Source organism: Oncorhynchus tshawytscha, linkage group LG02 (assembly GCF_018296145.1).
Source record: "Oncorhynchus tshawytscha isolate Ot180627B linkage group LG02, Otsh_v2.0, whole genome shotgun sequence".
Classification (NCBI taxonomy): Eukaryota; Metazoa; Chordata; class Actinopteri; order Salmoniformes; family Salmonidae; genus Oncorhynchus; species Oncorhynchus tshawytscha.
Genome location: NC_056430.1, coordinates 56,631,741 through 56,654,019, shown reverse-complemented (window position 1 = coordinate 56,654,019; position 22,279 = coordinate 56,631,741). Strand labels below are relative to the sequence as shown.

At 44.4% G+C, this 22,279-nt stretch overlaps 1 protein-coding gene across 8 annotated transcripts in view; it reads left to right on the top strand.

Annotated features, from left to right (window-relative positions):
- chd6 (chromodomain helicase DNA binding protein 6) overlaps positions 1 to 22,279 on the top strand; it is a 108,871-nt gene that overhangs the window by 67,720 nt on the left and 18,872 nt on the right. For 5 of the 8 annotated variants that reach the window (XM_024444724.2, XM_024444715.2, XM_024444732.2 and 2 more), the window contains exons 22-35: positions 359 to 558; positions 988 to 1,150; positions 1,503 to 1,592; positions 1,699 to 1,802; positions 3,897 to 4,026; positions 4,323 to 4,407; positions 4,504 to 4,558; positions 4,899 to 5,208; positions 5,634 to 5,842; positions 7,306 to 9,303; positions 9,485 to 9,636; positions 19,943 to 20,161; positions 20,320 to 20,892; positions 21,176 to 21,364. In XM_024444724.2, the coding sequence (XP_024300492.1) occupies positions 359 to 558; positions 988 to 1,150; positions 1,503 to 1,592; positions 1,699 to 1,802; positions 3,897 to 4,026; positions 4,323 to 4,407; positions 4,504 to 4,558; positions 4,899 to 5,208; positions 5,634 to 5,842; positions 7,306 to 9,303; positions 9,485 to 9,636; positions 19,943 to 20,161; positions 20,320 to 20,892; positions 21,176 to 21,364 (4,477 nt within the window). The remainder of the gene's footprint in view (positions 1 to 358; positions 559 to 987; positions 1,151 to 1,502; positions 1,593 to 1,698; positions 1,803 to 3,896; positions 4,027 to 4,322; positions 4,408 to 4,503; positions 4,559 to 4,898; positions 5,209 to 5,633; positions 5,843 to 7,305; positions 9,304 to 9,484; positions 9,637 to 19,942; positions 20,162 to 20,319; positions 20,893 to 21,175; positions 21,365 to 22,279) is intronic. The other 3 variants (XM_024444705.2, XM_024444697.2, XM_024444679.2) reach the window with 3 other exon arrangements.

Sequence of the window (22,279 nt, the reverse complement as noted above, 5' to 3'; positions counted from 1 at the left end):
GTACCTCAAATTGTACCTTTTTAAGCAGTCTTACTAATTACTGCAGAGTTACACCAGTGCACCAAGTGTTTCCCAAACATCTCAAGTAACCCCCAATAAGTAACATCTATTTTATGTGTTCTGGTGCTAGTACACCTGATTCAATTGGTCAACTAATGAAGGGCTTGGTGATTAATTGACAAATTAGTTGTGGAATACATCTAATATGTAGCTCTGGCTGGGGGTACTTGAGAGGTTTGGGAAGCACTACAGTAGGCTACATGAGAGTACAGTATTTAGGTATTCTATCCAACTGACACTGGTATGGTGTATCGGTCCTCATGCCACCCGCTCCATCTCTCTGCGTGTGCTCACACAGCTGGGGTCGCTGGAAGGACATCCTGACCCACGGGCGCTTCAAGTGGCAACTGGCCGAATGTGACATTGAGGTGCTGTGCCGGTCGCTGCTGGTCTACTGCGTGCGCCACTACAAGGGCGACGACAAGATCAAGAGCTTTATCTGGGACCTCATCACACCCGCCAAGGATGGCCATAAACAGGACTTGCAGAACCACTCTGGTGAGAGACTCACTAACATCCCTTTGATACAAGCTGCCATTCACTCATTCAGATGTGGAGTGGGGGGAAAGAGGACAGGCAATATGGCTAGTTATGTTGACAACACTCAAATGAATAAACAAGCTCTGAAAAGCAACTCGTAGTGCCAGAGTTTGGCATAATGGTCTAGAAAGCTGACTCCAGACCATGCATGGCCCCCTGCGATGGGGGTTTGAATCCACACTCAGTATCTTGTACTACATCTTGTATCTACTCCATCTTCCCTTAGCATAAAAAAAAGCTATCCTCACCCTTGTCCGATGGTTTGCTATGGTCTCCAAATGACTGTAGCCATAGCTCCAACTCTGATCCCAAAGTCTGTGCTTTAATTTGGACTGGTATGCAGTAAGGTGATTACTTGGTATCGTTCAAATCCAACCTTTCCACAAGCAGGTCTGTCGGCCCCAGTGCCCAGGGGACGCAAGGGTAAGAAATTAAAGAACCAGCTGAGTGTGCCTGAGATGAAGCATGCAGACTGGCTGGTCAACTGCAACCCAGAGGTGGTGCTGCATGACGACAGCTACAAAAAACACCTCAAACAGCACTGCAACAAGTGAGTCCCCCATTCCTCACTTTCAGCTGTTGGTGAACAGTCATGTTCTCCTCTATGAAGAATGGGATTCCTAAGGTAGCTAAAGCTTACAAAACCTACATAATCTAGTTTTGTTTGAAATGATGATTTTAGATGCTGAAGCCTGAGGAGTAAACGGCTGGATTTACTAAACTTTTGCAGCTTTTCTTTACAAATGAAGACAGTTTCATGTTTTAGTTTTGTTTGTTTTATGTCTTCCTAAAAACAGGGGAAAATGCTTTGCAGCTCCACTGGCCCAAAGTGGTTTGGTGTTTATTGAAAAAGAGACTGATGACTGGTCTATGTGTTGTGTTATGTGCCTTGTTGTGCCAAGGGTACTTCTGAGGGTGAGGATGCTGTACTACCTGAAGGCGGAGGTACTGGGAGAGGCTGCTGCCCAGTTCCTGGAGGGTATTCCTGCCAGGTACAAAGTGCACCACGAGGGCACCCATTAATCATACCACCTACTTATCTAGGTCCGGGAAACCAGACTAAAGTTAATGGCTGATTTGTGTGTGTGATCTGTGCAGTAAACTGGAGGTGGCACTGCCTGACATCGACTACATCGAGATCCCAGCTGGCTGGTGGGATGCAGAGGCAGATAAGTCTCTCCTCATAGGGGTACACAAACATGGTAATCCTCTAGTCTAGGGTCTCCTGTTTGTCAGACCCTCATGGCTCTTACTATACAATCCAATTTTATGTACATTGAACAAAAATATAAATGCAACATGTAACAATTTTAAAGATTTTACTGAGTTACAGTTCATAAAGAAATAAGTCAATTTAAATAAATTCATTAGGCCCTAATCTATGGATTTCACGACTCTGAATAAAGATATGCATCTGTTGGTCACAGATACCTTAAAAATAAAATAAAAGTAGGGGCGTGAATCAGAAAACCAGTCCGTATCTGGTGAGACCACCATTTGCCTCATGCAGCACGACACATCTCCTTCGCATAGAGTTGATCAGGCTGTTGCTTGTGGCCTGTGGAATGTTGTCCAACTCTTCAATGTCTGTACGAAGTTGTGGGATATTGCCGGGAACTGGAACACGCTGTCGTACACGTCGATCCAGACAGCATCTAAAACATGCTCAGTGGGTGACATGTCTGGTGGTTATGCAGGCCATGGAAAAACTGGGACATTTTCAGCTTCCAGGAATTGTGTACAGATCCTTGCAACGTGGAGCTGTGCATTATCATGCTGACACGAGATGATGGTGGCGGATGAATGACATGATAATGGGACTCAGGATCTCGTCAGGTATTGCTAAATTCAAATTGCAATCAATAAAATGCAATTGTAGCTTTTGCCTGCCCATACCTGCCCATACCATAACCCCACTGCCACCATGGGGCACTCTGTTCACAATGTTGACATCAGAAAACCGCACGCTGTCTGCCATCTGCCCGGTACAGTTGATACCTGGATTCATTCGTGAAGAGCTCACTTCTCCAGTGGCCAGTGAGCATTTGCCCACCGAAGTCGGTTACAACGCTGAACTGCAGTCAGGTCAAGACCCTGGTGAGGACGACGAGCACAGATGAGCTTCCCTGATACGGTTTTGACAGTGTGTAGAAATTCTTCAGTTGTGCAAACCCACAGTTTCATCAGCTGTCCGGGTGGCTGGTCTCAGACGATCCCGCTAGTGAAGAAGCCGGATGTGGAGGTCCTGGGCTGGCGTGGTCTGTGGTTGTGATGCCGGTTGGACGTACTGCCAAATTCTCTAAAACGACGTTGTGGTAGAATGTAACATTTTCATTCTCTGGCAACAGCTCTGATGGACACTCCTGCAGTCAGCATGCCAATTGCACACTCCCACAAAACGTAAGACATCTGTGGCATTGCGTTGTGTGACAAAACTGTACATTTTAGAGTGGCCTTTTATTGTTTCCAATAAAAGGCCAGGTTCACCTATGTAATGATTATGCTGTTTAATGAGCTTCTTGATATGTCATACCTGTCAGGTGGATGGAGAAATACTCACTACTCACTAACATGGAGGTAAACGAATTTGTGCACAAACGTAAGCTTTTTGCGCATATGGAACATTCATGGAATCTTATTTCAGCTCATGAAACATGGGACCAACACTTTGCTTGTTGCGTATATATTTTGGGTCGGTGTATTTTATGTTCCAGTATATTGAAGTCATGGTTTAGCCATTTCAGAAGATCATACATCAACCTTGGTTCTCGAGAATTTCAGGGTGTGCAAGCTTTTTTGTTCGAGGACAGCACTAAAACATCTTATTTAACTAATCAAGGTCCTGATGATCAGTGGATTAGAGTCCGCTTTTAAAGGCATGCTCCGGAACTTTGGCGACTATGAAGTATTTTTTAAACCTCCCACTTTGGGCTGTGTGTCAATGTGTAAGTCGTACATGCATAATCTATGAGCAGAATTACTCGTTTGACAGTGACTGTTTTTCTGTATGCTGTGCTTTTCCCTACATTTTCCTAAATTGGGCCAGCCCCCTAGCGATTGGTTCCAGCCAATGATCTTCAGCCCCTCGCCATTTGAGTGACAGCTAGCAAAATGCACACACAGCAGAGCGAGAGTAATGATGTGGTGCACATGTGTGACATAGCCTACCACATATCCCAGTTACTAGTCATTGATAAATTGATTAATCATTTTACATGAATAGTAGATTTAAGTCTAAAGCCACTGCCGTCATCACCATCGGCGCTCAGTAAACCTGGCACCTGGTGTCTCCTCAGGGTACGAGCGGTACAACGCCATGCGGGCCGACCCAGAGCTGTGTTTCTTGGAGAGGGTGGGCATGCCTGATGTCACAGCGCTCTCAGCCGAGCAGAGTGGAGGAGAGGTGATGGCTGACCTCACTGACAGGCAAGAACCACCTCCGCCTTACCGTAGGGCACAAGTCTTATTTGTAGGATGGCTTACAGTAATATGAACATCCGTAGTACCGAATCTCAGGTGCTGTGTACGAATGTGAATGTCTGCATGCCTCAATGTCTGCATGCCTCAAAATGTCTGCATGCCTCAAAATGTAATGTATCAGCAATACCTCAAATCTAGTTCCCCTAAATACATCAATAAATCCTGCGTGGTCAAGCTGACTCTGGTGATGGAGTAAGTGATATCATTTTGTGGTCTTTATCTTAATTGTTGGTTCTTTTTAGTAATTGCAAAAGTGATGACGTGAAAGACGATCCTGAAAGCAAGCAAGAGGAGGGAGAGGAGGGAGTGGAAAGGGTTGATAATAAGGTATGGACTCTCGAGTGACTCAGCTAAACGAAAATTAAGGATTCGGTGTCTGAAAAGGTTGAGTTGTGAAGTTATCATTTATTTTTGCTCCAAAAGGATGAAACCAGCTCCAGCAATGATGCAATGGACAAGCATGACATTGTTGTTCAAGGTAAGTGTTCAGCTACCTTTGAACTTGTCTTTTCCAATAAAATGTCTTACAAACTGGAGAATCTGTGAATGCATATAGATTATCGGGGTTTTACCAACTCCAATTTCCAAATCATTTTCTGCAGTTGTCACTTGGGTTAATTTTCAAGTAGATTGCCTTCAGGGGAAGTGTAATTTTGTCAAAACATAGTTTTATTTCACCTAACATTCAGTCATAAAAAGCAAATGTTTAACTTCATAAAAAACAAGTTTTCCCATCTCAAAAATGGCTATAAAAGTTACTATATAATGCATGTAAATATATGTAAACAAAGCTTTGATGTGATTCTGTTACTTTCCAGACATAGGACACGGGGTCCAGGAGGGCTTTGGCCAGGAAGAATTGGGCCAGGAGGGCGTGGAGCTGAAGGGTCGCCCTCTGTGGCCCGCCGGCCCTAATCTTACTGCCAGGCTGCGTCGCCTCATCACAGCTTACCAGCGCTTCATGCGGCGCGAGCCCCTGCGTCATGACTTCTTGCTGCCAGGGGCAAGCCCGGGACCGATGTCCTGGCAACTGGGGGAGGAGCTTAGGCACTGCACGGCAACCGCTGCCAAACCTGACCCTCTCTTCCTGGAGTGGCAGAGAAGGTGGGTGATGATGTCAGAGCAAAGGTGGGTGATGTCATTGATCCCCTACATTATGTGCTGCCTCGGTCCCGTTCCCTTTCGGTTCTTTGCCCCTATGTTCACTGATCTGTAAGGCCTGGGTATATCTTAGCAACACGATGATGTCTCCAGCTAGCATTCCTATAAACTAACTTTCACATAGCATATCCTTCAAGATCTGTCAACACCTGCTAGGCAAGGGGATGAAATTGGACTGGTTCCTTGTTTGTGGCCCTAAAAAATTGTGCGTGTCAAAGACGATATAAAAAAATAAAGTCAGAAATGGATTAAGAAATGTGACTTCAATGTGTGTTTCTGAAACCAGACTGCTTTTGGCTGAGAGACCCACAACTGATGCATTGGGCAGTCACATGGTCAGTGCATGTCCCCTTTATAAAAGGCTTATGGTAGGCCTGTGTTTTTATGAGCAGGTGGACACGGCGTGAACAAGCAGATTTCTACCGCACCGTGTCGTCGTTCGGAGTGGTGTACGACCCGGAGAAGAAAACCTTTGACTGGAGTCAGTTCCGCTCCTTCGCCCGGCTGGAGAGGAAAACGGACGAGAGCCTGGAGAGATACTTCAGCAGCTTTGTGTCCATGTGCCGCACCGCCTGCAGATTGCCCCCCAGGAAGGACGAAGGTAACTACTCCTCAGGAGACAGAGCAAGAGAGCTTGCTCTTAAAGGTACAATAAGTAGGAATTTCATCCGCAAATGTACCCACATTTCTATAATATGTAAATAGTTTATTATTAGTGAATGCTAGGGTTGCAAAATACCAGTAGCTTTCCCCAAAATCCCCAGGTTTTCAAAAAAAATCAAGGAATATGCAGGAAATCAGTAGTCATCAAACCAGAATGTTTTAACCCTAGGGAATGTCATAATGTAGTGTAATGTTGTTTTGTTAGATAGAAAGATTTATTTGTTGATTTAAAAAAAAAAAAAAAAATTTAAAGGCATTTTACATGTCGAGCTAATTGTTTGGTCAGAATCTAGCAACATGGGAACATGGGAATTTGTAGCTATGCTGACGTTGCTTCCCTTCTGAGGCACATGTTGCTAGACAACCACACTGCACTTAACCAGAGCTGTGCCAACCGTGACAAAAGCCAATGTGATAACCTTTCTAGAACACTTGTGCTATGAAACTAAATAAATAATCCACTTGGAACCACAAAAAATATTTTCTACATTCAAAATAGTGTAGTTAGACAAAGTAAGGAAATAATTACATGATGTTGTTTTATTGGTATTTGCAGCTGTTGTTGCTTAGTAGTGCATCCTGCAAGCTTCTACAACATCTTACTCAACCTTTAACCTCTACAGGATCGCCCCCCCAAGGGATGGTTAAGCTAACCTAGGCTAATGTGATTAGCATGAGGTTGTAAGTAATCTAACTGCGCTGTCCAATTTACAGTAGCTATTACAGTGAAAGAATACCATGCTATTGTTTGAGAGTGCACAATTATGAACTTGAAAACATATTAATAAGCCAATGATGCACATTTGGGCAGTCTTGATACAACATTTTCAACAGATAGGCAATGTTTCATTGGATCAGTATAAATCTTTGCACATACACTGCTGCCATCTAGTGGACAAAAATTGCACCTGGGCTGGAATAATGCATTACAGCCTTTCTCTTGCATTTCAAAGATGATTGTACAAAATAAACTGCATGTTTTTTTCTTTATATTATCTTTGACCAGATCTAATGTGTTATGTGCTCCTACATTTAATTCGACATTTCTACAAATTTCAAAGTGTTTCCTTTCAAATTGTATCAAGAATATGCATACCTTTGCTTCAGGTCCTGAGCTACAGGCAGTTAGATTTGGGCATGTCATTTTATGTGAACCTTTTTAAAAAGGGGCATGGATCCTTAAATTAACAAAAGTCTCTGCCAAAGGAAGTTGTGTTAAAAGGATGCTTCACTTCATAGATTTGTTTGTGTACTTTAGCGGTGCTTTCGAAAGCATGGGGAAGATAGGTGGAGGTCAGGAGATTTATGACAGTATTATTTTTACAATAGTAGTGACATTGCAATGGCGTGATTTGAATGATAAAATTATATGAAAGTAAGCCCTCTCCATCTGTCTGTCAGGGCCTCTGGACCACAATCTGTTTGTAGAGCCCATCACGGAGGAGCGAGCAGCACGCACTCTCTACCGCATCGAACTGCTGCGCAAGGTCAGAGAGCAGGTGCTGCGCCACCTGCTGCTGGGCCAACGGCTGCAACTGTGTCGGCCCAGCCTTTACCTGCCCGTGTGGTGGGAGTGTGGCAAACACGACCGTGACCTCCTGATTGGGGCAGCCCGTCACGGTCTTAGCCGCACCGACTACTACATCCTCAACGACCCACAACTCTCCTTCCTGGAGGCCCACCGCAACTACGTCCAAAAGGAAAATCACAAGGGCTACCATCCTGGGGTGCACCACGCAGGCATGACACCCTCGCCCCACCACCACCCCTGCTGCCTGTACGAAACGGGCCTCGGCCAATGCCACTCTCCACAGCCGCCGGAGTACCACCACCCAGCCACCCCCTCCTCCTCGTCGATCCATGCCCATTCTCACCCGCACATCCACGTCCATGGTCACCCGCCAGAGATAGTGGGCACGGATCCCGGGGGCAGCCTAGGTATGGTGTCTGGGCCCAGGGAGAGCTTCCTGGACTGCCCCCCTCTGGATGAGTCCTTAGAGTTGGCCTCACTGCAGCAAGAGGGCCTGGCCTCAGATTCCCTCCATTGCAAGTCTGCCAAGGAGGCCTTCAACGGGTTCCCCTTCAACTCAGCGCAGGGTGGCCAGAGCATGCTCAACTCGTATGGTGTGCAGGGGGAGCTGAATGGCGAGCAGTCAACCGAAATGGACCCTATCATCTCGGGCAAGCTGCGCAGCGACGTGTTGGTGGGGGAGCAGGGCTCCTCTGAGGAGACAGGCCTCATGGCGCCCTCGCTGGAGCTGGACCGGGAGCTGCAGGCGCCCTGGGAGAGCACGGACCACGCCGGCGCCGCAGACATTTTCAACGACGCTGACCCTATCCTGGGGGCGCCCGCCCTTGAGACGGAGTTCCTGGACCCCGAAGAGCAGCCGGAAGATGGGGGAAGGGAGGACAGAGCAGGGGGAGTGCTTGATGACTGCCTGGGTATCCCCCACTCCCGGAGCGACCCAGGGGAACCGCTACCCTCCAGTTTTATGCTGTTCAAGGACATCGGCGTGAGCGAGGAGGAGCCTGCTGAGGAGCACACCGACCTCTCCGCAAGCTGCCCTTCACCCTACGTCCCCCCTCCGCCCCTGTCGCTGTCCCATATGACCTTGTACCCCCACCACCAGGGTGATGCCGAGGAGCCAGAGGAGACGCCGAACTCGGACGCCGTCGCCCACATGCCCAGCTCCAAGGAGAGAGAGGCAGAGGATGATGTGGCCTTTGAGTTTGACAAAGAGATGTCTGTGGACAGTCTGTATCTGGTGGGGCCGGAGCAGGGCCTGGAAGCATCGGGTATATCATGCGAGGACTCTCACCAAGAGGAGCCCTTCGAGGGTGCCTGCGATGGGACGGGAATGGGATCTCCAGTAGAGTCATTTGAGGCTGCTCTAGAGGGGCCAAGGGAAGAGACTTTAGAAAGGGACATGGCCTTAGGGCCAGGGGAGGAGGGGCTTCTAGAAGGGCCGTTTGAAGAACCCTTGGAGATGTCAGCCATGGATCCCCAGGAGGAGGAACCAGTGGAGGGGCCTCTGGAAGACTCTTGTAAAGACCCAGCACCAGAAGAACCATTCGCAGGGCCCTTGGAAGAGCGTTACGACGTAGAACCAGAAGGGGCCTCCGAGGGGACTGCCGAAGCAGAGAGCACTTTCAGCGAACACACACTACCCACTGTTGACGCAACAGACTCTCTGCCCCCGTCCCCCTCAGTCCCCACGTCCCAGCCTGAGCCACAGATCAAACTTGAGTTCCCTCTGGACCCAGAGAGCTCTGAGAGCAAGTCGGACATCCTGGAGCCTGACAGCACTGTCCTCACGCCCAAACTGGAGCAGACAAAGGGGCTGCTGGAAGTGAAGGACGAGATCGAGGAGAGGCCCCAAAAAAGGGGGAAAACTCCAGGTAACTTACAGCTAGACAGTTGTAAAGGTTCAAATATGGTAATTAAATATGGTACAAATTGCTGTGGCTTTTTTTTTTTTTTTTTGTCTTTAAACATGTAGCATTGAAAATGACCTTTCCACGCACCTTCTCCGGATGCCCTGTAGTTGAGATATTGTGTTATGTACTAACCACTCCACAGCCTCCGTGATGGACAGCTATGTAGAGGTGGCACGGTTTGCAGCCCCCATGTCCATGTGTGAGATGCCTGACAGTCTGCAGGACGCGAGGGAGCCTACCATCGCCCAACTGCTGCAGGAGAAAGCCCTCTACTCCTTCTCTGAGTGGCCAAAGGTATAGTCCCAGGGAGTTGCCTCGCAAACCACTTTCGAAAGCAGTTTGTTTCATGTTTGCCAAGGCAATCGGTTGTCACTGGGTTGTCACTGGGTTAGTGTCAGCTGCAAAGCAAGAAGTAAAAAAAAATATATATATATATATATATATATATAGATTTTTGAACTAATCCTATGCTTAACCATAGCCTTAACCTCATGCTAAACCCTAACCAAAAAGCAGAATTTCTTAATCATACATTTTCACGATATGTCGCCAATTTTGACAGCTAGGCCATCAAATCAATCACGTTTTATTTGTCACATGCTTTGTAAACAACGGGTTTAAACTAACAGTGAAATGCTTACTTACGGGTCCATTTCCAACAATACAATATTTTGTTTTTATTTTTTTTAAATTGAAATCGTGACAAAAGGAATAAATACACAGTGAATAACAATAGTGGTGAGTGGTACAGCTGTCTAAGGCACTGCATGTCAGTACTACATCCCCTGGTTCGATTCCAGGCTGTATCACAACCGGCCGTGATTGGGAGTCTCATAGGGCGGCGCACAATTAGCCCAGTGTCGTCCAGGTTAGGGTTTGGCCAGGGTAGGCCGTCATTGTAAATAAGAATTTGTTCTTAAATGACTTGCCTAGTTAAATAAAGGTAAAAATAAAGGGAGTACCAGGTTGATGTTCAGGGGTACGAGTTAATTGAGGTAGCTAAGTACCAGGGTTTCCGTTAGTCAGCAATTTGCGGCTCTTGGCCAAAAAATGTATAAATGAAGAGCCAATAAAATAAAACTGTTGCATGCCCCGCAAAAAAATCCCATTGCAAAATAATGCATTTTATTAATTGATGGAAAGGCTAGTCGATTTTTTAGAATTAAATTGGTCTATATGTATTTTCATTAGTCATCATCTTATTAATCAGTAGTCGTATCTTATTTATCCAACACAGCTATCACACGCGCACAGCATACAGATTCTATTTTGAGCGGGATTTCTCCTGCAGCTCCTCAGCTGGTTGCTCCACGAGTAAAACATGTGCTTTTATAAGCCCATTCATTGTCAAACATTTCTAGATGCAATTGCATGTTAAAAACAGTTTTGGGGCACAATTAAAAAGAGCTGCTACTTTTATTTCTCAACTGGTAATTGAAGCACGTTTCCCATTTACCATTCAAGTGCAGGCAACAGGCTATCAGCACGTCACCTACCACTTTACAATGTGAGCTGGAGGCAGTATGCATTTTGAAAAAATACTTATTTGTTTGAAATACTTATTTGTTTGAAACCTGATGGCAATTGTTTTGGGGAAGCTTACAATTTATCCTACCATTTCTACCATTTTGCATGCCAGTTATGATTGTCATATGCACATTTTTGTTGAACAGTTTAATTTCCATAATGTTTTTGTTTCTCAAAAACATTGTCACGTTGTTAATAATAAAAATCTGAATGAAAATGATAGAAAAGTTCAAAGTCAACTAATGCGAGATCACCAGCCTCTGCCATATGGAGACATTGGTACACCGTGATCCATTAGCGGCTAAAGAAATGAGCGCATTGAACTCATAGCTTTTAGGCCAATGTAGCAGTAGGCTTATAACTTCCATTGCTCTTTCATACCGAGGATTGGTCGAGGGGGAGATTGTTGAGAAAAATCATCGAGGGGGAGATTGTTGAGAAAAAAAAATCAAATACCAAATTTCAAATAGGAACTAGAGTTTTAATATAGTGCCTTCAGAAAGTATTCATACTCCTTGACTTATTCCACATTTTGTTTTTACAGCCTGAATTAAATATGGATTTAATACGCACAGTACCGCATAATGACATAGTGAAAACATGCTTTTGGTATTGGGAGCAAATGTATTGAAACTGGCCGGCTGGGATGTCCTTGAGCCATCGCTCTCTAATGACTCCTTGTGGCGGATGCATGCTGACTAGGCTCGCCAGGTGTACAGTATTTCCTCCGACACATTGGTGCAGCTGGCTTCCGGGTTATGCGAGCAGTGTGTCGAGAAGCAGTGGGACTTGGCTAGGTCATGTTTCGGGGGACGCAAGACTCTCGTCTTTCGCATCTCCCGAGTCCGTATGGGAGTCGCAGCGATGGGACAAAACTGTAACTGCCAATTGGGGAGAAAAAGGGGTAATAAATCAAATATAAAAAAATCTTTAAGCTGTGTCAAATTGGTTGTTGATCATTGCTAGACAACCATTTTCAGGTCTTGCCATAGATTTTCAAGTAGGTTTATGTCAAAACTGTAACTCAGGAACATTCACTGTAAGCAACTTCACACCACATACGTCATCCAAGCGCACAACAGAAGAGTGTACTGTCTAGACTCGGTTTGTTGTTTCTATGAAATTGTTTAGTTTTACCCCCTAGAGTCGATGTTCGCGCACCCGCAGAAATCTTATTAGTATCATTTATAAAGCATCCCCAGAAAAATCTGTTTAAGTGAGAGATTTGTTTTTTTGCATTGGATGTGTCTCAATCCGCCGATGTCACACTTCAAATGGCAAAATGATCCCTGGAATGACCTTAAAACAATTCCATATAGATTAGTAGAACCTCCCACGACTTAGAACAGGGCTTGGACTGTTAAGGGTCAAATCATTTTGAATCATAGCTAAAGTTTTTATTGCTATGGATTCCACAATGCAGTTTGCCTTTACGGCTGGGACCGTACGTTTGTTCCGGATTCCTGTTGAGTACCAGTTAGCTGCTACCCGTCATGAAAACAGAGCAGGCCTATGCTAGCAGCGCTAGCTCACCTGTGTTTTTATCCACAGCTGGGCACAAATGCTTTAGGTGTGAAATTATTTCCACTTAATCACAAGATAAGGTGGAACTGAAAAGTGGATAGGGATTTGTCTGCAAGAGATCTTCCGGCTGCTCGCTCAGCTGCGAGAAAAGGATAACCTGCTTTCTAAGTACACCGACCTTGCCCAGGCAAACCAAATCTCCATTATAAATGCCTCCTATAGCAAAGCTGTCAATGAGTCGACGCCGTTGATCTGTTCCAATCCAATGGACAGATGTTAAGCTCAACTCCACGGCCCATGGGAGACTGGATTTTCGCAAGGCCCCGGGAGTCACCACAGATCCTGGGAGTATGCCACCAGCTGGTGGCCGACCCAGTGGCACCCTCCCCCACAGCCACCACAGTTCAGCAGGCCGCCAACTCAAGACAGAAGGGTCTTGGGCCATCTTCCACCGTCCTGGGGTTTCCGATTTCATAAACTGTTGCTGGTGCAAAGAGTCAGGCTATCCTGGGTCGATGCCCATCGGATTCCATCATGAGCACCATCATTGTGGGCAGCTCGATGGTGAGAGATTTTGGCCTGCCTACGGTCTGTGGACCGGCCAAGGTCCACTGTCACCCGGGAGCCTGTGTCCATGACATCAACTCCCTCCTGCTTACAGTTCTGGCCAACTACTCCCATATTGACACCATTATCCCTCACGAGGGTAAAACAACCTTCGCTTTAGGCAAATTGAGGGCGGACTATAACTTTTTTTTTTTTAAACACTCGCAAGCACAGGGAAGAAAATAATTATCCCTTGCCCGCTATCGAAGTGGTTCGGAACGTTTCAGCCGACTCGTTTTCCTAAACGAGTACTGGGAAACTCTGCAACAACAAGAATGTCTCCTTTTGTGACAACTGTGATTTTGCTGTGGGAGCAACCATTTCGCTACACCCGCTATTAACATCTGCTAAATATGTGTATGTGACCAATCACATTTGATTTGATTTGAACATGCACTTTTTTAAAAGAGACAGGATTCTCCCTAAACGCAGGGGTTCCAGGATTATTTCCAGCAACATCGCAAGCTGTTTCAGAGACTAACGGACAGGGTCTGGTATTGCTCCAGTCCTCCCTCTCATCATCAGTAACAGAGGACTTGGAAAGTATATCAACACCCATAGAAATGGCACTATAGTTATTGTGAGTAACCTAATTTATGTTCCTCTAACTCCACCTTGTAGTGAGTTTATACAAACTGTCATATCCTACCATTGTGATAGATTGGAGACCGTCAGAAAACGTGGTTATAACATTAATAACTTGATTTGTGTTCCATTGGTTACCTTGAGGCAGATGCCCCAGGGGTGAAGATGGCACTTTTTAAATGCTATTTCTCGTGAATGACCTCGTTACTGAGCTCAAAGTTGGATTACATGTTCCTAACTGAAACATGTTTATCTTCAAACTGTAGGGGCGTACTTATTGAAAACCACCCTGGACTACAGCTTGTCCTTCTCCCATCTCCACATAGGAACGTTGGCGCTCTGTCAGTGACCATCAATTTCCTGGTCCCCTCCCTGACCAAGGCCCTTTCCCCCGACAACCAGCTCTAGGAAGAGTCTTGGTGGTTCCAAACTTCTTCCATTTAAGAATGATGGAGGCCACTGTGTTCTTGGACCTTTCATGCTGCAGAAATGTGTTTTGGTATCCTTCCCCAGATCTGTGCTTTCGACACCATCCTGTCTCGGAACTTGCTCTGACATGCACTGTCAACTGTGGGACCTTACATAGACAGGTGTATGCCTTTCCAAATCATGTCCAATCAATTGAATTTACCACAGGTGGACTCTAATCAAGTTGTAGAAACATCTGAAGGAGGATCAATGGAAACCGGATGCACCTGAGCTCAATTTCAAATCTCATAGCAAAGGGTCTGAATATTTATGCAAATAATGTTTAATGCATCTGGAACAAATTGTGTGTGTGTGTGTGTGTGTGTGGCTGTAATGTAACAAAATGTGGGACAAGTCAAGAGGTCTGAATACTTTCCGAATACTTTCCGAATGCACTGTATCCTTTATCTGATCACCACTGTGTATTTCTTACTGCCTTGTTAGCACAGGGTAATACTGAATGTATTATTAAGAAATGCCATCTTATCTCTGAGGTTGCTACAGATTTTGAGTGTATGAACAAAACACCATCACATATTCTGCATTCCTCTTTTGATTATTTAGTTGATAAATGTAATACCAAATGAAGGGCAACCATTGATTGCCATAGCTCCAGTAATGTTGAAAAAGACCACATCCCAATGGAGAGCACATTCGATGAGTGAAGAAACAAATCAGTTAAAGAGAAATTGCAGAAAGGCAGAGCAGAAGTAGAGAAAGTCAAAGTTGCAGGTCCATTATGATATTCTGGCAATAGAAATGCCAGACGGGCTACTTTTTCTAACTTGATCACTAATAATGAAAATAATTTGAGAGTGCTCTTCTCGACCATTGATGGCCTGATAAATCCTACCCCCGCAAACCTATGTGAACTTTCCTCTTCTCTGAGGCATATTTCTGAAATAAGATTGCAAACATTAGGCAGGGTATCAGTCAAGCAAGAACTGAGACGTTTGATATGTGCCCTAACCTACCACGCAAAGATACTATGGAGTTATTTTCCCTGGTTGACACAGACATGCTCAGGAAAGTGATATCAAACTTAAGCCTTCTGCCTTCTCGATCCTATCCCCACCACCTTCTTCAAAAACAGTTTTTATCTGTCAGTTTTTATTCAAAACAGTCTTATTTGAAGAAGTGCAAGCTATTGTTAATCACTCACTTTCCCCGCTGCACTAAAAACTGCTATGGTGAAACTCCTTCTGAAGAAAAGTAATCTAGATTCTTAAGATCTTAGCAATTTTGGGCCAATCTCCAACCTTAAGCAAAATTCTGGAGCAATTGGATTTCAAACAGCTAAATGTTTTCTAAGTGCCAACTGTATTTGAAAAATTCCAATCTGGTTTTCATGCCCAGCTCAGAGACAGCCTTAGTGAAAGTGGAAAACAATCTTAGAGCCAACACATTTGCCAAACAGCTCTCTGTCCTTGTACTCTTGGATTTAGGTGCTGCATTTGACTTTGTTGACCATGATGTCCTTCTGGACAGACTGGAGAGGTGGGTCTCCGGTCCAGTTCTAAATTGGTTTAGGACCTATTTACCAGTCAAATTTTTTGTCACGCATAGTGAACAAACACTACATGGCCAAAAGAATGTGAACACCTGCTTGTCGAACATCTCATTCCAAAATTGTGGACATTAACATGAAGCTGGTTGAGAGAATGTCAAGAGTGTGCAAAGCTGTCATCAAGGCAAAGGGTGGCTACTTTGAAGAATCTAAAATATATTTAGATTTGTTTAACAGTTTTTTGGTTACTACATGATTCCATTTGTGTTATTTCATAGTTTTGATGTCTTCACTATTATTCTACAATGTAGAAAATAGTTTTTTTTTAATAAAGAAAAACCCTTGAATGAGTAGGTGTCCAAACATTTCCCTGGTACTGTGCGGTTTTTAGCTTTGCTTTTCCTTAGGATGCTTTTTTTGTCTTTCAGTTTTTATTATTCTTTTGTTTTTATCCGCTTATGTTCATTGTGTAGTTAATATTTGTATTTTCATTGTTTTTTTAATCAGTTTTTTCCCGTGATGCGCATTGCGTTGCATTTATGTCTGAAATGTGCTGATTGTCCTGCTGAAAGGTGAATTATTCCCCCAGTGTTTGGTGTAAAGCTGACTAAACCAGGTCTTTTTTTGTCCTAAAAAACTCCCCAGTCCTTATTGATTACAAGTATACCATAGGCATAGGATTACAAGTATACCATAGGGCGCCACACAATTGGCTCAGCGTCGTGGGGGGTTTGGTGGGGTAGGTCGTCATTGTAAATATATACCCATACATGATGAACCCACCACTAGGCTTGAAAATATGGAGAGTGGTACTCAGTAATGTGTTGTATTTTATTTGCTCCAAATATAACACTTTGTATTCATTGTATATCTTGTTCAGGGGCAGAACGACAGATTTTTACCTTGTCAGCTCAGGGAGGCTACCTACCGCCCCTATATATAAAGTTAATTTCTTTGCCATGTTTTTGTAGTATTACTTTAGTGCCTTGTTGCGAACAGGATGCATGTTTTGGAATATTTGTATTCTGTACAGGCTTCCTTTTCACTCTGTTGATTAGGTTAGTATTGTGGCGTAACTACAATGGTGTTGATACCTCCTCAGTTCTCCTATCACAGCCATTAAACTGTAACTGTTTTAAAATCACAATTGACCTCATGGTGAAATCCCTGAGCGGTTTCCTTCCTCTCTGGCAACTGAGTTAGGAAGGACGCCTGTATCTTTTATAGTGACTGGGTGTATTATACACCATCCAAAGTGTAATTAATAACTTCACCATGCTCAAAGGGATATTCAATGTCTGTATTTTATTTTTTTACCCATTTAGCAATAGGTGCCTTTCTTTGCGAGGCAGTGGTCTTTGTGGTTGAATCTGTGTTTGAAATTCACTGCTCGACTGATGGACCTTACAGATAAGTGTATGTAAAAAATCATGTCAAACACTATTATTGTACACCGAGTTAGTCCATGCAACTAATTAGGTGACTTGTTAAGCACATTTTTTCTCCTGAACTTATTTAGGCTTGCCATGACCAAGGGGTTGAGTACTTATTGACTCAAGACATTTTAGCTATTCATTTTTAATAAATTTGTAAAAAAATATGAAAACATAATTACACTTTGACTTTACGAGGTATTGTGCGTGTAGGCAAGGGCCCAAAAACTTAAACCATTTTAAATTCAGGCTGTAACACAAGAATGTGGAAAAAGTCAAAGGTTGTGTGAATACTTTCTGCGTATTATCATTCGCAATGTTAAAAAAAAAAAAACGTTCCTACATTTCCACGCAGCAGGCCAGGTACTTCTATGCGTGCTCAGGCGCGCACAAGCCCTCAACATTACCAGGACAGAGAAACCAGCCACATGCTCATTGCTCACATGGCGCACTCCAAACAAAACTCTGTAAACGACTGTAATTAATACATGGATTAACATAAATTAATGTAACCAAGAGATGAGCAGTACGTTTACAAGAGATGAGCAGTACGTTTACAAGAGATGAGCAGTACGTTTACAAGAGATGAGCAGTACGTTTACTCTTGGTTACATACTGTATGTAATCTGGATTTTTTTATTTTTTAATGATCAAAGGGTAAACAATTCACACAGTGAATGCGCAAGAATTGGCGGAAGACAGCGTAGCCATTCGGAGACAGACTCGCCTATATCTTTGCCACACACCCCTCCGCTTCTTGTCTCTTGAGTTTATTTTATTTTTATTTCTACAGGGACATTGCACATTAATCAACATTTCAGTAAAAGTGCCGGTTTTAGCCAGCTGGCTTATTTTCAACGAGTTCCTGAGCAGGTTATTAAAAACAATTACAATAACAATACAGACAAGAGCAGTGAGCACACGCAGAGCAACATACTGTAGGACAAGCAAGACGTAGCATGCAGACAGAGCAACATAGCACAAAAAGGAAAGATTTTAAATTATAGTCAAGACACATTATCTTCACCCATATTTTAGATGCTTTCTACTGAAAGCCGCAACTCAATAATCAGCTAAACCTATTGTGACCGGCTTGGAATTTCGTAATTTTAGGGTCAAGGCCATTTGGCCTTCAAGAGGTGCCCTATCTACCCGGGCACCAAGGCCATCTAATAAGGCACGAAGGCCATTAACCAAAATAGCTGATTTAAATAGATTTGAAAACCAAAAACAGTAGCTATTCTGCCGTGTGTGCATTGCTGCCTTTATAATGTGAAGAAATAGCCTAATAGTTTTATCAACATTTTTAAGTTGAACTTTCTGATCTGTTGCATCAGCCTCATTGCTTTTAAAAGGTTTTTCGATGTACAGTGGTTGTATTAATTTGGGATCTATAGTGTTCCACAACTGTCCCAGAGTATGTTTGGAATATTTATTTCTCGCACAGACGGACAAGCTGACCAATAGAATAGGTCAACGTTTGTACTATGGGGGATAGTAGATTGACATAGTGCTTTTGCTGTTCGTTAGGCCTACTCATCTTGTTAGGTAATGAAAAGTATATGTGGACAATTCTTTTAACATCTTCAATAAGGGCCTCGGGAATTCGATAAGGACACGCGCTGTTGCATCCCCGACGTGTCTGTCTTCACTACTTCAGAGCTGCTACGCCTGTGAGAAGGACCCAATCACGTGACGGGCATTTGCTAATAAGAATTGAGATATCTGAGAGAGCCATTTAAGTGAGAGGGAACACTGGGCACTTTGGCCGCAAGGCATGCATTTGTTTTAGGGGGCATTACAGAAACCGGGAAATTTTAGGGCTGCCTATTGCCATGTGTGTTGCCCAAATTGCTGGCTCCCCAAATAGGCATAGTCCTACAAGTTTGTGATTTGAAACAAGCCATATCTCATTTTTAAAAGAAGCTAATGATCCTCGATTCCTCTGTAGCTAAGTTATTCTTTCTTTTGAAGTATTTGGAATTATTTTATTTATTTATGTATAGCCTGTAGTAATTATATAATTTTCACACATGTATTTTATTTTCTTCCCTATTGGACCTGCCACTATGCCATTTCGTTCCTGTTCTATTTGGTTTTCATAGTAACTTTTTTGCGTTGTCCAGAAGCAAAAGGCACAATCCTAGTCAAAATAGCAACCCATCCTAGTGGTTGCATCTTTAGATTCCCCCTCTTTCTAAGTTTTCATCTCTGTCACATATGGAACCACTATCAGTTGCGCTGTTTAGAATGATGTTTTCCTGCGAATTGCGTTTTGGCAAATGTTTGAAAATTATGCTTTATTGACTCCTTCATTACATGAGTTGCATGTTCTGTTAATATGCATTACCATAATCTAAATGTGATTTCTGTCAATCTGAGCACAATGGGTTATGCACCCAATGCATATGGGTATGCAAAATTTCTCGAATGGACGGTAAATTAATATCTTCCCGGTCACATCTGGCTCCACATTTTCCTAATGGAAACCCTGTGATGTACATGCTGCTAGGGTTAAAGTAACTTAGCTTCAGGCTAGATAATAGACTGTAGCATCTGTGTGTGTGTGTGTGTGTGTGGAGTCCGGTGAGTGTGGGTTAATGCAGGTAGTGCAGGTAGCTATTTAGCAGTCTTTTGGCTTGGGGTTAGAGGCAGTTCAGGTTCCAGACTTGGTGCAACAGTATCGCTTGCCGTGGGCAGTACTCACCACCGTCTGTAGCAACAGGTGCCTTGCAGTTTCCGTAACAAGCGGTGATGCAGCCAGTCAAGATGCTCTCAATGGTGCAGCTGTAGATTTTTCTGAGGATCTGAGGGCCCTGCCCAATCTTTTCAGCTTCCTGAGGGAGAAGAGGGGCTGTCGTGCCCTGTTCACGTGTGTGTGTGTGTGGGCCATATACTGGGAACCAGGGGAATGAGACATGGGGATTTTTTGTGCAACTTTGCCTTGCAGGACCGGGTGATCATCAACCGCCTGGACAGTATATGTCACGCCATCTTGAAGGGGAAGTGGCCCTCGTCCAGCCAGCAGTATGACTCTCCCAGCTCTCTGGCAAACACCTGTGTGCCCAACAGTGTGCACCAGAGGGCTGGCTTCATCTCAACCAGGGTACAGCCATCCCAGAACCTTAACTTCAACATCCCAGCCCCTTCTGTCACCCGCCTGCCCAAGGTGACTATCCCATGTTCATGCTTTGTCCCTTTCTCACATCATAATTCATAACCATTGTTGTGGAAAATCTTCTTTGATGTTTTTGTGGATATTCACCTTTTCTATTGTCAGTACTCGTTAATATTCTTCCATTGTTCTTCCATTTCCATGCCGTTCAGTACAAGCAAAGAGGTGCCGGAGAATGCAGCCCAGGAGGCTGGAGGTTGACATCCTTGCCTCTCTTGCAGGAGAGGCTGGTGGCGCCGCCCTATCTGCCCGAACTAAAGCGGGGTAGGCGGTCGTTTGAGTACGAGGGCGTGGTGCTCAGCAAGCAGTGCCACTCAGGGGAGAAGATGCCCCTAACGGTGCCGCACCAAGGCGGGGCGCTGCTGCTCAACGGCTGGCAGGAGGCGGCCATGGACCTCTCCAAGGCCGGGGATCTGGGCATTGGGGGCGAAGTTGCAGCCACTGTAGACCACATGAGCCACCAGGTCCACCCTAGTTCCCACAAACTGCCTGCCATGGGCGCCATGCAGAGTGTCATTCAGAGTGCCATGCAGGGCTCGGTGGGAGTAGACATGGCCGGGATCCTGCAGGCAGGTCTCATCCACCCCGTCACCGGCCAAATCGTCAATGGCAACCTGAGGCGCGACGATGCCTTCATGCGCCGAAGGCGAGGCAGACGGAGAAACGTGGAGGCTGTCGACATGGGGTTCGTCAAGAGCAGAGGAATGCACGTGCCGGAACAACAGGTTTGCAAAGTCAGAAGTTCTTTTGGTTTTGTGAACAGCAAAAAGGACAGCTTAATGGTACTAGTTTTCTGCCCCTCCTGGTTTTGATGATAATTACTGTGGACCTCTTCCCCCTACCAAGTTCAGGGGGAAGGACAATAAAGTTGACTCTTGTGGTTTCGTGCTTGGAGGAGGCAATTCATGTGCATTGGTATGCAAGGTTGTGTCTCTAGAGCTTCATACTAGATTTGAGTGGTGAATCAAGGACATCTGATTATGAGTTCTCTCATTTTTTTCTCTACAGGGTAGGGTAGAAGTCATCAGCCATTCTGCGGTGTCGTCCACCTCCTCCCCACCGGAGTGCCCCCCGGGACCCTCCACACCCACCCAGCCAGAGGTGGTGGCCATCGACAGAGAGGCTGCCAACAAGGGCCTGATGGAATGGCTGCGGCAGAATCCTAACTACAACATGGAACTGCCCACTTTTGCACCGGTGAGTTGATCATTGTCAAAAACAAGTGTCTCCAGAAATCCAAGTTGGACGATTCCCTCTCCGTTGGAGGATTCCTGGAATCAAAGCGGGAATAAGCAGGTGGAGGGAACCCATATGTTTTTGTGAGAAAGTTCATGTTAAGAGGGTTCAACTCACCAGCCGCTAGGTTTTATAGTAAGAGAATATTGTTTGGTTTAGTTTATTAGGAACCCTATTAGCTACAGCACATGCAGCAGCTACGCATCCTGGGGTCCACATAAAACACACAAATAGATGAGAAAGTGCAGAATAGTAATAGACAAGAACAACATAAGATATTACATTTAAAACAATTTATTTGGAATTTTAATTAAATAATAGTTATACAGTGCATTCAGACAATATTCAGACCCCTTCCCTTTTTCCACATTTTACAGCCTTATTCTAAAATTGATTAAATTATATATTTTTTTACTCATCAATATACACACAATACCCCATAATGTGAAATTATAAAAAATAGCAAACATACTTTTATTTAGGGCTCCCGAGTGGTGCAGCAGTCTAAGGCACTGCTAGAGGCATCACTACAGACCCTGGTTCGATTCCAGGCTGTATCACAACTGGCTGTGATTGGGAGTCCTATAGGGCTACGCACAATTGGCCCAGCGTCGTCCGGGTTTGGCCGGGGTAGGCCGTCATTGTAAATAAGAATTGGTTCTTAACTGACTTGCCTAGTTAAATAAAGGTTAAATAATTGTTTTTATTTATTACATAAGTATTCAGACCCTTTGCTATGTGAATTGATATTGAGCTTAGGGGAATCCTGTTTCCATAGATTATCCTTGAGCTGTTTCTACAACTTGATTGGAGTCCATCTGTGGTAAATTCAATTGATTAGACGTGATTTGGAAAGGCACACACCTGTCTATATGA